Genomic DNA, 18,587 nt, shown 5'->3' on the forward strand with positions numbered 1-18,587 from the left:
GATTGGACTAAAACTGCGACCTAGACTTTGATTACAAAAATGTGTTCACGGACAGACGGACATGGCTATATCGACTCGGGAGCCCACCCTGAGGATTTTTGCCAAAGACACCATGTGTCTATCTCGTCTCCTTCTGGGTGTTGCAAACATATGCACTAACTTATAATACCCTGTTCCACAGTGTGGCGCAGGGTATAATAACATTAAAGGACTTGGAGTTATATGAAAAGATGATGTACAGTGAGAGTAGAGATTCAATTTGTAAGAGGAAAATTCATAGATGTTTTCTCCATAAGGAGTTAGCATAAAGGGCACAAAATTGAGTTATCTATCCCAGCCAGATCTATACTAACCGGTATGCACCTCTCGCGAAATTGTCGGTAGCAAAGATTTATTTAAGTCTACAACAAAAAACGGGTTGTTTATAGAGTGTAGAGTAGCATAATGCATACAAATTTTAAACCAGACAATCGTTTTTAAAAATTGGTATATTTGTTCCAAATATTCCTCAAATAAATTGTTGGTTATATACAGATCTCTTAAAACTTTTACACACATAATGATTGTAATAAATTTACTGCCAAAAGTTGTCAACATCTCTCCAAAATATGCTTTTTACAACCCTGTTATGAACAAAATTTTTCATGAGAAGGCCGGTATGCACCTCTCGCGAAATTGTCGGTAGCAAAGATTTATTTAAGTCTAGATCCGTAAAATGTAGATATAGCCCCAGACTCGGCTTAAAAAAACGAAACGTGCAGAATTCAATAATAATAGAGTTCGACTACCCGCGTGCTTTCCGTAAGCTATCGTGAAAAAAATATTCTCACACAACTCAATTCTCCGAGGTGACATCATTGAAGATATACAAGCCGATAGCTATGATGATCCAGAGACAGCAATCAAACCCAGCAAAAACTTTCATTACCGAATAATTTCGTAGTAATGCTTCTCTGCAGCATTACTAGCAGCTAAATTGTAAGGCGACGAGAAATTGCAGAAGTCTTATCTATGTTATAAACAACTATATTTTATTGTTATTATTTTTGAGTAATTCATATAGGAAACTTAAACGCATATTGTTTAAAGTGTATTTTTCAAAAATTATTATATGTATTAAAATACAATTTAGAGTTAAACAAAAGATGCTTATAATGAGTATCTTAAAATACACTGACAATTTCATGAACTTAAACTTTAGTCGAAAACAATATTACTATTAATAATTTATGAAACAAATTTTAAATTTAATTTCCAAATAAATGATACTTGTTTTCCAAGATTATTGTTCTTCTATCCAATAAAACGTACTTAACGACGTTTACGTTCATTATCGCGCCTGCGTTCCTCCTGAAATGAAGTAAAAATAGTTTTTTTTTCGATATTAAAAATGTATAGTGACTCAAAGAAATGATTAAAAAAGATTTTTAGGGTTTAGGATTTATTAAAAGTAGATACTAATATAGCTATATACAGATACCAAAATACACAATGTTACCAAATAGTTTCCATATAGGGGTTTTCCCGGGAACGGGATCCCAGGATTTGCAATATTTTCTCTCCTGCTTTCCCAGGAATTAAGTGCAGCAATGACGGGAATAACTTAATTGGTTGTGGCAATTAGGTTTTATTTAGAAGATACTATGAAATAAAATAATTTACCTAAAATGATCCCCATATTTCTACCAACCTGCTTCTCTATGGATTAGTAGACTACGTAAGCCTTCATAAACAATGCGCCAATTTACCTTATTTAGCGTTTGAAATAACATAATTTCAAAATATTTTTATATTTTTTTTAATAAAGTATGAGGATGTCATCCCCATACGTGATATAATAACCACTTATTAATTGTCATTGCTCCGGATATATAACTATATGGATCGATTTATATATAACTATAGACCGATATGGACCTAGTTAGTCATGGTTGTTAACGGCCTTATACTAGTACAATGTACCAAATTTCATCTGACTCGGATGAAATTTGCTCCTCCATGAGGCTCCAAAACCAAATCTCGGGATCGGGGTTATATATGATTATGGACTAATATGGACCACTTTTGGCATGGCTGTTAAATAAAGGGTGATACGGTCAAAATTTGTATAAATATAAACTTGACGTATTTCTTTCAATTTTGCATTTAAAAAACCTGAACACCCCTCATTTTGAAGGTGTGTGTGTAGAATGTTGCTCCTATTTTGATTTTGGAATTCACTCTTCAGTTGTCAAAATGCCGTCCAAGCAAGAAGAGCAGTGTATCAAAATTTTGCTCGCGCATCGCGAAAATCCGAGCTACTCGCACGCAAAGCTGGCAAAATCTCTAAAAGTTGCCAAATCAACCGTTACAAATGTAATTAAAGTGTTTGGGGAACATTTGTCGACAGCCAGGAAGTCTGGATCGGGGGGAAATCGAAAACCGGAAGCCGCTGAGACGAAAAAGAGAGTTGCCGGTAGTTTCAAGCGAAACCCTAACCTCTCTCTCCGAGATGCCGCAAATAAGCTGAGTGTATCGTCTACAACCGTGCATCGAGCCAAAAAACGAGCCGGACTATCGACTTACAAGAAAGTAGTGACTCCAAATCGCGATGATAAACAAAATACGACGGCCAAAGCGCGATCCCGGAGGCTGTACACGACGATGCTGACGAAGTTTGACTGCGTGGTAATGGACGACGAACCCTACGTCAAAGCCGACTACAAGCAGCTTCCGGGACAGGCGTTTTATACGGCAAAAGGAAGGGGAAAGGTAGCAGATATTTTCAAGTACATAAAACTGTCAAAGTTCGCAAAGAAATATCTGGTTTGGCAAGCCAATTGTACCTGTGGCTTGAAAAGCAGCATTTTCATAGCTTCCGGGACTGTCAACCAGGAAATTTACGTGAAAGAGTGTTTGAATAAACGTCTGCTGCCTTTCCTGAAGAAACGCGGTTGTTCCGTACTGTTTTGGCCGGATTTGGCATATTGCCATTACGGTAAAAAGGCCATGGAGTGGTACGCCGCCAACAACGTGCAGGTGGTTCCCAAGGACAAGAACCCTCCCAACACGCCAGAGCTCCGCCCAATTGAGAAATACTGGGCTATTGTCAAGCGGAACCTAAAGAAGACCAAAAAACTGCTAAGGACGAGCAGCAGTTCAAGGCAAACTGGCTTTCTGCGGCGAAGAAGGTGGGCAAGGTGGCTGTACAAAATCTAATGGCAGGTGTCAAGCGTGAGGCCCGGCAATTCGGATTTGGAAAAGCGAAAGCCTAACTGAATATTTTTCCTGAATTTTATACTAATTGAACTTGAAAAAGAAATTTAATTTGATTTTTTAAATAAACGATTTCACCGATTTACACGCGTTTTCCCTTGACCAAATTTTGACCGTATCACCCTTTATCATATACTACCACCACGTACCAAATTTCAACCAGATCGGATGAATTTTGTTTCTCCAAAAGACACCGGAGGTCAAATCTGGGGATCGGTTTATATGGGGACTATATTTAATTGTGGACTGATATGAACCAATTCCTGCATGGTTGTTGGATAACATATACTAACATCACGTACCAAATTTCAACCGAATCGAATAAATTTTGCTCTTCCAAGGGGCTCCGGAGGTCAAATCTGGGGAACGGTTTATATGGGGGCTATATATAATTATGAACCGATTTCGACCAATTTTTGCATGGGTGTTTGAGGCCCTATATTAACACCACGTACCAAATTTCAACCGAATCGAATAAATTTTGCTCTTCCAAGAGGCTCCGGAGGTCAAATCTGGTGACCGGTTTATATGGGGGCTATATATAATTATGGACTGATTTCGACCAATTTTTGCATGGTTATTACCCTGCCAGCATTTCAAAGTTCCATTTCATCTTCATCGCTACCACAGACTCGTAAATGTCACTACAACCATCCTACTGTGATGGGGGCAGCATATCATAAAGTACAAAATGTACTTCATACATGTATTTTACCATCACTACTTTTACAAAAGCTATTTTATTTTTTGTGAAACGCCAAGCGCAACCAGCTTGTTATATTTTATTTAAATAAAAACGAAAATAAAGTTCTGAAAACATAGATTTTATGCTTAAAATTGTGAAAGGTATATTGGTGAACAATTTTTGATTTTCCAAATGGAATAAAGTGATTGTTTTTCAAATATTTTACAGACACGCTGCCTCCATCGAATAAAAATACTGGCTGATAGACGCTGCAACATGTAACTCGCTACTTGTAACTCTACATCATCATTAATGCAAAAAATTATGTTAAATGTGATGTGATAGTGGTATAAATGTTATATTTTTAAGAATTTGTAAATGATTAATCAAATTAATAAATATCTAAACAAACGTGTTTTACTCGACCACAATGATTCTTTTACCACTATCTTAAAATGTGCTTTTTCTGATTGTTTGGAGGGTCTCTTATTGGCGTCGTTCTAAATTGATCTATAAAGGCACCTAATAATTGCACTCATGCGAAACCTTTTTGTAGTAACTTGGCGTGGTACAACTTCTCAATAGTGACGGCGCTTTTCCGACGAGTTTTTGATATCGTATATGATTGTTTTCGACGTACTGGGGATTCTCAGAAGCGCCCTCAAATTCAAAAAATGTTGGCAGGGTAGAGACCCTATACTAGGTTAGGTTAGGTATAGTTACACAATGTACCAAATTTCAGCCGGATCGGAAGAAATTTGCTTCTCTTAGAGGCTCCGCAAGCCAAATCTGGGAATCGGTTTATATGGCGACTATATACAGTTATGGACCGATGTGGACCAATTTTTGCATGGTTGTTAGAGGTCATATGCTGACACCATGCACCAAATTTCAGCCGGATCAGATGAAATTTCCTTCCCCGCAAACCAAATTTGGGGGTCCGTTTATATGGGGGCTATACGTAAAAGTGGCCCATTTACAATACCATCCGACCTACATCAATAACAACTACTTGTGCCAAGTTTCAAGTCTATAGCTTGTTTCGTTCGGAAGTTAGCGTTATTTCAACAGACGGACGGACATGCTCAGATCGACTCAGAATTTCACCACGACCTAGAATATACATACTTTATGGGGTCTTAGAGCAATATTTCGATGTGTTACAAACGGAATGACAAATTTAATATACCCCCATCCTATATAACAAAATGTAACAAATCATCTAAATAAGATTACAGGCAAATTATTTTCACAGTTAAAATATAAATAAATGTTGTCGTTTATTCACATTATGTTCGAAATATACTAAAAGTGGATTTTATATATCCCTTTTTATAAGGCAAATGACAGTTGAAGTCGATTTTGAAAGTGTAATGTGAATGAGGTATAATAAAGCATTTATTTAAAATGGTAATATCATTAATTTAAAATACAATTATTATGAAATATTCGTGAAGAATATTCCTTAACGGAAAAAATCTTCAGAATTACCGTTACATAACATATTCTTTTTGAGTTTTTTTATTCTATTTTATTAAGTCATTAACACATCATGTTGGCGCTGGGATAACAGCTATAGAATTTGCGAAATACTTCGAAATTTTATTAAATCAACCTTCTTCAAAGTCGGTAGTGCACTACGCACCCCCATTTAGACATATACCATACCTGGACGACCCAATATCAATGTCTGAATTGAAAAGTATTTTGAAAACACTCAAACTGAACAAAGCCCCGGGAGAAGATAGAATCCCCTATGAATTTATAAAGAATGCTCCAGATAACTTCCATACGTTGCTTCTCAAATCGTATAATATGGCTTTTAATAATTGTGAAATAGATGAATCCTTTACCAAAACTATAATATTCCCAATTCACAAGAAGGGAAATATTAATGAGACTAGCAACTACCGTGGAATTGCATTCTCGAACTGTATTGTAAAAGTACTAATGGGTATACTCAATCAAAGACTGCTCAACTGGGTAGAGTCGCAGAAAGTTTTAACGGAATACCAGGCTGGTTTTAGGAGAGGATATTCAACTATTGACAATATTTACAATCTTTCATCGATAGTAAGTCTCAAATTTCAAGAGAAGAAGAAGATATATGCTTTTTTTGTAGATTTCAAGGCAGCATTTGACAAAATATCAAGGCAAGCATTGATTTACAAATTATTTACAATGGGCATATCATACAAATTTGTAAAGTTTATTGAAAAAGTTTATTCAGAAACCAAATATGCAGTATGGACAGGGGAAGAGTTCTCTGAATATTTCAAAACGACCGATGGATTAAAGCAAGGCTGTCTACTCTCTCCACTGCTATTTGCATTATATATCAACGATATACATGAAGAACTACAAGGTGGATTGTACTGTAATCAAATTAATATAAGGGTTTTGTTGTATGCCGATGATATGGTACTATTAGCTGATGATACAAACACAATGCAACATATGATTCTCAATCTAGAAAAATACTGTAGCAAATGGAATCTGGAAGTTAATATGACTAAATCTGAAATAATGGTTTTTAGAAAAAGTGGCCGACTTGGACAACATGATAACTGGTTGTACAATGGTGAAGAAATAAGGATAACTAAGGAATATAACAATTTAGGTGTGGTTTTCACACCGAAACTTAGTTTCATGAAGCATTTAGAAAAAAGGAATATGCAAGCCAAAAATGCCCTGAATACATCATGGGAATCCATTATGAATAATCCGCATGTACATTTAAATATGAAATGGAAAGTGTTTTTTGCCATATGTAGATCGATACAAAGTTATTCAGCGCAGGTTTGGGGCTTTGCTTATTTTGATGAAGTCGATAAGCTGCAAAGATTCTTCTTAAAAAAATTCTGAAACTTCCCAAAAACACACCAAATTACGCTCTGATGCTAGAGACGGCAGCAGAGGAGAGTTACTTATACACCCTTAGACTGCATCTTAAATATATTCAAAGAATAATTGTGCACTATTCCGAAAGGCGACTACCAAAAATTTTAACTGAAATGATCTTCAATCAGAATCTCTTTTGGGCGAAAGAATTGAAGAACATGGCAACTTCTCTTAATATTCGGTGGCCAGGCTCACAACCAACAGGGGAACAATGGAATGCATTTTTCAATGATCTATTAGTCTCAATAAAATTAAAAAATTTCCAAAATAATATTATAAGAAAGCAAAGTAGTGACCGGCTCTATAAACAACTGGACTTTTCTAGAGGACTTGCATACATAAACGATCAAAACTCTATGGAAAACATAATGTGGATATTTAGAGCGCGATGTGAAGTTCTACAGCTCAATGGAAATATGTATGGAGCCACGGACCGCGAGCAACTTTGTAATATTTGCAATCTACAAGAGCGAGAATCAACAATACATTATATAGGCACATGCCCTGGTTTCAAAGAATATCGTATCGCATGTTTTCAGAAACACACATTAAGCGAGTCAGAATTAATTTTTATTTTAAATGGCGAAGGCTGCGACAACTGGAGCAATTTAATCAAATATTTGAAAACTACATGGAAATATAGGCAATTTCTAGTAAATAGTGAGAACCTTTAAATAAAATTACTTGGAGGCAGACGTTTTTTATAAAACATTGTCTAAACTAAAATTTTTCTTTTTTTGCTATAAAGTTATGTAAGAAATTGAGTACATTACAACATTTTGTAAACAAATACCTTTATTCAATAAAAAGAAAGAATCAATCAAATGTCAAAGTCATTAACAGCCAAATGCATTACATTTTGAGAATATCAATTCAAAAATTACCGAGAAGTATTTATTATTGCCATTTTTCGGTTTAAAATATTTTTATTTCTGACGCAATTCTATGTCGGAAAATCAAGGAAAATCCTTATTTGATGCGGGAAAAAATGTGGATATATATTCAAGAACAGTAAAAGCTTCCAAAACTATAAAAATGGCGACGACGCTGAGATCAATGGCACAAGGACATCGTGAAAGAAAACAATCAGCTGATGTGCAAAACTGAATTTTAATTAGTTGCGTAATATGTAAAAATAATAAATGATAAATTTGACTCGGAAAATGATTTACATTATCAAAGTTTGGTGCTAAATAAAATACATTGGCCTTGAAGGGTTTATATTAAAAATAAATGGAAAATCAACTCGTTTACTTTAATTGTGCAGTTTTCTTTTCTATGATGTGAATGTGATGACCATAACTACTATATAAACAGATCTTTGCAAATTTAGTATAAATAGCGCATTTTTATATCAATAGATTTGAGATCGTGTCAGATCAGGACTCCTTGATATAGAACATGAGTTCCTCAAAGAGTGGAAGCTGGAATAAATACTTGAACAATATAGATTTTTTAATAATAGTTACACCTTTTCTACCATTTGTTACAATTTGTCCCTAAAGTACAAAGACATTGAACTATAAACCATTTGTTCCAACCAGATTTAAATCGTTGGAGTCAGTCTAGTTCATCTAATGGCTGATCTCTAACTCCTTTTTTCCCCATTTTTGTAATTGTTGATGAGTCACTTTACCTCTTACCTCTTACCAATTTCCATTTTTAAATTTATTTTTCAATTGTTCGATTAATAAAGTTTAAAAAACTTCTTCAAAAATTAATAATTAAACTCGTCGATGGTAAATTTAACGGCGACACCAATAATAGCGATTTTCGTCGATAGCGACAGACGAAATGCGACGGCGACGGGAATAAGGGTAAATATAAAAATATTCTTTGTACCCTATTATAGCAACAAATTGAAGTTTTCCTATTAGAAAAAAAGATCGGAAGACGAGAGTAGAAATTTGCCATCTCTCGGAACACTAGTTTATAAATTATAGCATTTTGAGTTAGACATGTGAATTATTTTCCCAGCGAGCATTTTAACATAGAGCTTTGAAAAATATTTAAGAGATCTATCTATTCAATACCGAATATCCAATTTCAAAATGATTACACATGAAGTAAAATGCATTTTTCTAATGTCTAAGTTTCAATATTTAAATACATACCTTTTGTGTGAGAATAATCAGTAAACGTCTGAACATGCTCAAAACATCAAAGAACAGGTCCAATGAATGTTGCACTACGTCACGATTTCCAAGACGAACTTTTTCAACTATATTTTGTGTATCAAATAGAATGAAACCGGCCATAACAAAGACTCCAATATAAAGTTGACTCTATAAGATATTGATATTGACAATTTTGCATTTTAATTAAAAAACAGAAGTAAACTCTTACCATTTGTACAAATACGGATTTGAAAAAGATATTCAGAAGGCTTAAAAGAGTCATTGTATTGATGACACTGATCAATATACCACCCAAAAATAGGAATTTTCCACGACCAGCTAATAAGGCTGCTATTGACAATGATGCAAATGTTATAAATGTGCCAACTAAAGCCGTAGCAATTATCGAGGGGTCAACGCTGACAACATATCGCAAGAGCGGTCCCATTGTCTGGCCAGAACAAAATCCAAAAGCATACAGCATAGCAACACGGGTATAATAGTTTTTTCCATTATCACGATAGAAGTGCAGCCCCAATACTAAGAAAAGCGAGCCCAAAGCTGCAAGCATGCCAAGGTCAATAAAATGCTTCATTTGGAGAATGGACCCAATGGCTGTTACAGCTGATGTTCCACCCAACATCATGTATACTTTAGCAAGATGATGTTGGACATGTGGTTCACTGAAAAGACAAAACACACAGTATTACATAATTAAAATATATTTTACATGACAGCATTCGGTGAACCTCTTAAACATACACATTCCATAATGCGGACAACTCTGCAAAGTCTACTTTTTTTTGACACTTTTTATCCTTTATCAAATATCAAAAGTGGACAAGAACCAAATATGGACACTTCTGAGAGGTTTGACTGTATATGTATTCGTTTTAATTATTACACGTTGCAAAAAAGTCTGCTAAGGATGTGAGTCGTTGTATGCTTGTACATTAATGATTAAGTTTTATTAGTGTTTAACATGAGAATACATTTCGGGTACCTTACTTTTGGATGTTATATTTAATTATATTGATGGGATACCTAAGTATGTTATTAGATAAAATTACCTAAAACTAAAGACTACATTAAACCCTTAAGGATAAACTCTTATCTGTAATGTGGGAGCAAGCTATCGGAAGAAAGTCCAGCTTTGTCCAACAGGAGATTTGTGTGATTTATATGCATTCTCCTTATGGTCCTGACCTGCCAATAAGTGATTATCATTTGGTCCTGAATAATTTTGCTGGTGATAATTCGTTTTAAGGGAAGCTTGTGAAGATCTACCTAAATCCGTTCATTCTAACTATGGTAAATATTACACCTGATATTACCATAACTAATAATTATAATAAACATTTATTTGATCATTTATTTTGCTATATTCTACATTAAATTTTTGTTTCAGTATCATTTCAGTACTTCAAAATAAAACGAATAAAAAATAAAATAACAAAAATAAGACAAATACTATTTTAATAACACTCAGATGAATGTTTTATTGGAAATCGAGTGGAGACGGATATTTAATTGAGGATATTAGTTTTTTCCCATATTAGATGGTGGAAAAATTGCTTGCCAGATTACTACAAACTAATCAGTTACTGACCGAGGGCAAAAAATTATAGATATCAAAAACTAATTCGTCAACACGGTCAACCAGCAGACATTTTCAGCTCGTATTGTACATATATAACATTGCGATAGAAGTGTTTTCCAAAAACGGAAAAATGTGTACTACTCATTTTGGTCTAATATTTGTCATACCCTTAATATATAACTCAAAATTTGCTCATATGTTATCAGCCAAAAGATAACCCATTTGGAGGTAACTATTGGTTAGCTGAAACTTATGCAGGGTATGTGGGTACTCGTTCGTCCCAATGCCAACATATTAAAAGTGAAAATGATTTTACATGGGATATGAGTTCACTTTTGAGCCACCTTTTATTCAGTTTTGACTAACCATTTGTTAGCTTAACGTTACCTCAATTTTTTACGGGGCTGAAAATAGACACATCGTCGACTTTTATCTGTGAGGTTTAATAGGTGCATGGGTTCAATGTAATGGAAACCTCGCCTAAACTCGGTTATAAAATAAGAGCCTCTTGTCCTTCAGCTAAACAATATGTGGTTGTACTCAACAACGTCAGTTATTGCTCGGGTGCTGAAAGCTTTTGATAGAATTTAGTAGTTTTATGAGAACCATGACTTGTCTGAAGAGATAGACAACAATTTTGGACTTTTCATTGAATATTCTGAGTGATGGAGTGAAAAAGTAATTGTTTTAGCACGGATAAATCTGCAATGTCATTAAAACACTGGACCGATAGACTGTGCTGTTAGTACAATTATTTACAATTTGACACAAATCAAAGACACTCATTAATGGGCTCCGTTCAAGACTTGTATTTTTAAAATTAGCTTCTTCACTCGCACCACAAGGCAGTGATGTTTAGATCCACATCGTAAGAGGCTAGTGGCAAATATTGGATCGATCGTTAAAACTGTTTGCTCTATTTTTCAAGGGCATTATGTATGGTAGATATTATGGATATTTAATTTACCTTTACGATCTCGTGAGGCCTTGTATTTATGATTCATTAAATTGTTTATCAATCAATAATCATAACGTGTACTTTTGATATTCTTGAAGATATAAGAAAATGTGAATGTTATAGGTAGAAAGTCCAAATAAAATATTTGTACAAGCACTTAATATGACCAAAATAGATATCAGCCATACATTCGTAATTTAAAGATAATGCTAATACCTACACATAATGTATATCCCTACGGAGTAATAACATGGATAACATTAAAATTAGCATTGCAAGGTACTTACTATTTCTCTCCAAGTCCGGTAGTAAACCGATTGAATCGATTCTGAAATGACTCCATTTGTAGCAATTTGTTTCTTTATTTTATAGCAATTTTGTTTTTTTTTTTTAACTTCTGTGTTGATTTTTTAATCTTCGTAAACTTGATGAAATTTCTTGAGACTTCTTCACCTTGCAATTTATTAAAATTATGTATATGGCAGAACAATTTATTATTTTTTTTTTTTTTGTGTTGTAGTTAAATTATGGCGATGTTTGAACCATCAAAAGCCAGGTTGTTAAACGATCGATGTACCACAAAAATACATCTATGAATTGTTACGTCCAGGTGACCAGCTACTCCCAGCAGGTCTTCAGCTTCATACAACGAAAAAAGGGGGCCCTTATTAGATCCAGTCTATTAGGGCGCCTTGGTGTGAGTGGCTTCTGTGACGAGTGTTTCAATATCCATATGAGTACTTCATTTTCCAATTCTTAGTGAAAAAAATTATTAAAAATTGATGCTAATAAACAATCATCAACTTTTGAATTAGTGTAGTGGATAAGAGTAGATGTTTCTATAATCATAGTAATATATTTCATTAGTGTATAAATCAGGTACAAATAGTTATAACGAGCGCATATAAAATTTATGCATTAAACAGATACTATATCTATATCACAGATCATATCACAGCGATATCTGATTAGGCCTCAGATTGCCATGTTTGTTTCACAAATAAATTTTGCTAATTTTTCATATAATTCCATATTCTTTGACAAAAGAATGTCATCAATCGAGCAATAATCATTGAAAAAGTCATATTTGTTTCTTAATTCAGCATGTTTTACACAATCAAAGATGGCATGATGTGTCGTGTCCATTTGCCAACATCGATCACATATAGGAGTTGATATTGCCCCTATTTTATATAGAAAGGGTTTATCATATAAATGGCCAGTGAGTAGTCTGTTTATAATCTTGGTTTCCTTGGGGCTTAGATTAGTGGACGCATACAAGGGTTTGTCCATCACACTATTGTAGACCTTGAAATAATCTTTGCCATGGGTCCTCGATATTTCTATAAATTGGTTGTTCCATCTACGCCATAACTGGTCTTCAATAACTCTTAAGGCCTCTTTCTCAGTGTACTTTACTTCGAGAGGCGCTCCACAGGATGTCGCCATTTTAGCGATCTCGTCCGCCTCTTCATTAATTCTAATATTTCTGTGGCCAGGAATCCAGACCACATGGCATAATTCAACATCGGAGCTCTCTAATTTTGAGTGGAAATTCAAGGCGATATAATTATTGTCATTAGCACAAGCCAAAACCTTACACGCAGCAAGGCTATCAGTGAAAATGACAATTTTTTCGTACTCATTTTCAACTGCAATTTGCAAGGCTTTATATAGAGCTACCATCTCACCAAACATGGAGGAGGCCTTGAAATTGATTTTAAAATAAAATCTATTTTCAAGCCCCGGTATATAAATACCACAGCCCGTGGTGTCTTCAGCTACAGAGGCGTCCGTCGAGATGATGACAAAACCATTTTCTTTATACCACTCTATGTTCTGATTGTAGATGGCATGAATGACTTCATCTGGTGTTTCATCTTTTTTACTAGATAATAGGTTGAGTGTAACAGAGCATTTATCAGAGGATTTACAATTAGAGACGTATTCAATATTATCAAAAACCTCTTTAAAGTCATGATAAACATGGCTATAACTGGACTTGACCAGGGGATTGTCAGAGACAATATCAAACAACTCAAAGTTATATTTCTTAACATTCATCAATTCTTTAGCCGTAAGCAACATAGCCCTGAACTCGGGAGGCAGTTCATGCGCTAAAGCATATAAAGAGTGAACAGGTGTGTTTCTGCAGATGCCCAGGCACCTCCTAAGCATGTTATTTTGTAATCTTGCAATCCTTTTGTTTACATATAGGGGGGAATGTGAAGTGGTCGTTCTTGCATACTCAATCTTAGATCTTACACAGCCCTTATAAAAGTTTAAGGCCACCCTCGGGTGCAAACCACCTTTAATAGACGTAAGACATTTCAGCATGTTGACTCTATTTTGAGTCTCTTTGGTAATCGAGACGTAGTGCTCATTAATTGATAGGGAGTTGGTAATAATTCTACCCAAAAACTTCATTTTTTTGACTTGAGGAATATTTACCTCACCAATAGTCAGGCCAATGACCTTTTTGCTACCTTTAGCAAAATACATAGTGTTGCATTTTTCAGGATTAAAGGATAAATTCAATTTATCACAATTTTCCGCAAACAACGCAGTTTTACATACAAGATTTCTTTGTGCCCTCTCAAACACCTTATCATATGACATCAAAACAAAATCATCTGCATATTGGAACAATTGTGTACAATTATTTTCAATATTATGAAGACCAGCTGTATATAAATTGAAAAGGATGGGCGAGAGACAACTGCCCTGCGGAAGACCATTTCGCACAATGACTTCCTCCCTTCCCAGCTTTAATTTCCTAAAGGATAAGAAGTTGATAATCCAGTCACAATACATGCGATCAAGTCGACCATCAATTAACATTTTATGAAGAATGCCAAGATTCACACAATTGTAGGCATTCCCAACATCTAGGGCAAGAATCATGACTTTATAGTTATTTTCTTTTAAAATGGCAATTCTATGTAGAAGCTCGTTGAGACAATTGTTAGTAGAGGAATGTTTTTTATAAGCAAAAGACCTTCTAGGTATGAGTTCATTTGCTTTAATTTGTGGCGTAATTCGCTCCTTGACCATGAGATTAATGCACTTCAAGAAAACAGAAATAAGCGAGATGGGTCTATAACTACTAATATCGCTATAGTTCTTATTTGGCTTGGGTATTGGTACAATTTTAACAGTTCTCCAACTGTCAAAAATGTTGTTATTGACAAAAGCATTATTCATTGCCGTGAGCAGTGCTCTCTTGGAGATACCAGGCAATGCCTTTAACATGGTGTATGTTATACCATCGTCACCAGCTGCTGAATTGGTTTTCCTCTTATTTAAGCAATCTTCCAACTCTTCAAAAGTAAAAAGTTCAATTCTCAAACCAGTCTTCTCTTCCTTTCCCAGTATCAGGGGTTCCGAAACACCAACTACCTGCCTCTCCAGCATCTCCAAGTATTCCTTATTTCTTTCCATATTCCATGAGTCTCCTTTTGGTTTATTCCGGCCACGTATGTTGTTTATAAATTTCCAAGCCATTCTAGTATTGGGTGTCTTGTTAATCTCCTCAATTTTCTCCAAAAAACTTGATTTTTTTGCTTTCTTGACCTCCGATTTCCATTTTTCAATCTCCTTCCTTGCAGACTCAAGGTTTTCAAAGGAAGGATTAATTCTCGCTTTCTTATTTGCTGCAAGCTGCCTCCTGAATAACGTCTTCAGCTCATTTGTCCACCAGTATTTTGGGGCTTTATCATTGTCAATCTCACTTGTCGCAAATGCAATTTCATCTTTCAGAGTGCGTTCAATCGTATCAAAACAAGGTTCGAGTTCCACTTCATTTAACGATTTCATTAATTTATATCTGGATAAAAATTTAATCCTTTTCATGTTTCCTACCTCAATCGTTACAGTTATAGGAAAATGGCGGCTGCCTCCGATATACCCTTGATTTACCTCCCAAGAGCCTGATAAATCAGCACTAATGAAAGACAAATCCAAAACCGAACCTTGCGATTCACCATTTCGCTGAAAAGTGATTCTACCATCATTTACACATATCAGTCTGGAGTCACTAATAATTGACTCAAGTTCCTTGCCTTTTCTATTCGAGACGACATCACCCCATATGATGTTTCTGGCGTTGAAGTCACCCAGCATAACCACATTCTCGCAACAGTCCAAAAAAAGGCATAACCTCCCAACTTCCATCACAAAAACGTCAGCAGGTAGGCTTGGCGGAAAGTAGACTGCTACAAAAACTAGATTTTTTCTCAGGTTTGTTGTTTTTACAATAAGCACATCCAATTCAGTTTCAAACTTCATAACAGCATATCTTATGTTTTTTCTTAGGCCAATGGATACACCTCCATAACCATCAGCTCTAAATCGTTGTATCAAATTAAAATTTATCAATCTGTTGCAATTATCGGGGTTTTCAGCAAAAATTTCAGATAATACAACTACGTCATAATCATAATTATTCAGAAAAAATTCAATAGAGTTTTTATTCTTAGTAAAAGATTGTACATTATATTGCAAAATTTTGACCATTATTATTATTAACCATATATATATCGTTGTATTCAGGAGAGCTAATACCACATTTATTCAAACGTGTAGAAAAATGACTCATCGCATCCAAAGCTGCAGAGTTTCCTGACATTCTCATGAAGTCTACCATGAAACGCATCATCTCACTGGTGATTTTCTCCAACTCTGTCACTCTTTTGTCATCTGTCATATAGACAGGGGCAGAAGGTTGAGATTCGGCAAACATCCTTGGCTGCATCTGAACTCCTTTTTGATGAATATACTGCTTTTTTTTCTTTTTCAGGATTGAGCTATAGGTATACGGAGTGAGGATTTCATTCACTTCCTTATCCTTGTTGTTCACACACTCATTTACTTTATTACTTGTCTTCTTGTTTATCATCATCTCTGGAAACTGGTCATCGTCCTCCAATAAGTCAAACCGATTCTGGCTCTTGTAAAGCTCAACCACCTCTCTTTTGGACATCTTTTTCTTAGTCATTATCTTGTTTGTAGCAATTTCTTGCTGCCAAACTGGGCACTTCTCCTTCTCATCCGCTAAGTGATTCTCACTTTTACATAGAATGCATTTCTTTTTTTCACACTTACTGTCACAAATTTCTTCATTCGCCCCACATTTCAGACAACGTTTTTTTGATCTACACCCATTCCTCGTATGTCCCAACCTGCCACAATTGTGACATTGACGTACAGCAGGATAAAAGGTGTCAACATTTAGCACAGTTTTTTCATAGATTATCCATTTCGGGTGATCATCACCACAAAAACCCACTTTTACCGTCTCAGTGGGATGCCAGACATTTGGATCTTCTGGATCTCTTTTTGTGAATCTTTTTACAGACAGAATTTTCTTCCCTGAAATCGCCCTAGCCATGATATCCTCTTCACTAAAGCAAAGAGGTACGTCTCTAATTACCCCATACGTCTCAATGAAACTTCTTGGGACAAAAGCCCTCAATTTCCTATTCCTCAACTCTTCATTGTCTAGAAAGCGGTTAGCTGATTGAATATCTTCAAAGGTAAGTTTATATAGAGTCACCCCTATAGCAACTACCTTTTTGATTTTCTCAAACTCATCCGCCTTGATATCTTTTATTTTAGAGATGAAATATAAACCATTTTTAACTTTTCTATTTGACATGTTGTCAGCCTCAGAAGAGTCTACCAAAACTACAATCTCACCTGCATGATCCTCCGAATAACGAACCTCCGCATCTCTCACCTTTCGTTTTTTGGGGTCACTCACAGTCTCATCCTCTCGTCTCCTTATGTTTTTGCCACACCTCTCTTCGCCATCCACTCCATCTCTTTCTCCATCTACATCATCATCTGCCACACACCGCTTAGCGTCGTCAATAAAATTTTTTGTCCTCATGGGACGCGTCATCTTTTGGTTTTTAACCACTTTTTCATTGGTATCTATTCGGCATATTATCATTGAGCTTGAGGGTCCTGCCCTCACCTCTTTTTCACTCATCTTGGCCTCCACACTGGCCCCAAACACTTTTACGTCACACCACTCACACAAATTACTTTATTGTTTTCGCTCCAAAGCAATACAGAATCTTCACAAATTAATCCACTAAAACATTTAGTGGCTCAAAAAGAGTCTACAATACTGTTCAGAACAGTAAAAACACTTATTAAATTCACGATTTTCACCGATCAAAAAATTCCAAAAAAATCTCTCAGAAAAAAAGCGTCTGTATACACCAAGATGGCTGCCGGAAGTGACAATTTATTAATATTCACAGTTTCTGTCCTCAATTGTTTCTTTTTCTTCTAGATGTTTGTTTTGGTGCATATGAAATTGGATAAGTTGTGGTGAAATTGGTTGTGGTGGACACGTCAGTCATGCCAGATATGTGTTACCATATTTTTCTTTTCAATACAACGGACACAATGAAGTCGGTCCATGGCTGAATAAAGAGGTTGAATCACGATTACAAAAACAACAAGTATGTACGGCCGTAAGTTCGGCCAGGCCTCCACCATGGATCGCGTAGAAAATTCTTGTAAACACTGCCATCCACAATCGAATTACTTAAGTTGTGGTAGCGCTTGCCGATGGCAAGGTATCTTAACACCTCCTAACACCGTCTTCTAAATTGTATGTAAGTCCATACGTGGTTATATTAAATCAAAAAAGATCGATCAAATACGTATATAATTCATTTTGACAAAATTTTCTATAGACATAAAAAATTGTAACAAAATTTTCTATAGAAATAAAATTATCACAAAATTTTCTATAGAAAGAAAATTTTGATAAAATTTTCTACAGAAATAAAATTTTAACAAACTTTTCTATAGAAATAAAATTTTAACAAAATTTTCTATAGAAATAAAATTTTGACTAAATTTTCTATAGAAATAAAATTTTAACAAGATTTTCTATAGAAATAAAATTTTTACAAAAATTTTCAATAGAAATAAAATTTTGACAACATTTTCTATAGAAGTAAAATTTGGAGAAAAAAATCTATAGAAACAAAATTTGGAAAAAATTTTCTATAGAAATAAAATTTGGAAAAAATTTTCTATAGAAATAAAATT

At 35.0% G+C, this 18,587-nt stretch overlaps 2 protein-coding genes and 1 long non-coding RNA gene across 3 annotated transcripts; 1 reads left to right on the forward strand and 2 right to left on the reverse strand.

Moving 5' to 3' along the window:
* Positions 1–1,005: 1,005 nt before the first annotated feature.
* LOC142234769 (bax inhibitor 1-like) lies at positions 1,006–12,004 on the reverse strand. The gene is made up of 4 exons (XM_075305952.1): positions 11,804–12,004; positions 9,188–9,641; positions 8,956–9,126; positions 1,006–1,350 (listed from the first exon to the last, which is right to left on the reverse strand). Exons 1-4 carry the CDS (start codon positions 11,857–11,859, stop codon positions 1,312–1,314), a joined length of 720 nt encoding a protein of 239 aa, XP_075162067.1. The 5' UTR covers positions 11,860–12,004; the 3' UTR covers positions 1,006–1,311.
* On the forward strand, positions 3,488–4,388 carry LOC142235084 (uncharacterized). Its single transcript, XR_012721791.1, has 2 exons — positions 3,488–4,101; positions 4,169–4,388. It is a non-coding gene; the product is annotated as an uncharacterized LOC142235084 (long non-coding RNA).
* On the reverse strand, positions 11,842–17,763 carry LOC142234770 (uncharacterized). The gene is made up of 2 exons (XM_075305953.1): positions 17,214–17,763; positions 11,842–12,271 (listed from the first exon to the last, which is right to left on the reverse strand). Exons 1-2 carry the CDS (start codon positions 17,506–17,508, stop codon positions 12,135–12,137), a joined length of 432 nt encoding a protein of 143 aa, XP_075162068.1. The 5' UTR covers positions 17,509–17,763; the 3' UTR covers positions 11,842–12,134.
* Between the last annotated feature and the right edge of the window lie 824 nt (positions 17,764–18,587).

Source organism: Haematobia irritans, chromosome 4 (assembly GCF_050003625.1).
Source record: "Haematobia irritans isolate KBUSLIRL chromosome 4, ASM5000362v1, whole genome shotgun sequence".
In the NCBI taxonomy this organism is placed as follows: domain Eukaryota; kingdom Metazoa; phylum Arthropoda; class Insecta; order Diptera; family Muscidae; genus Haematobia; species Haematobia irritans.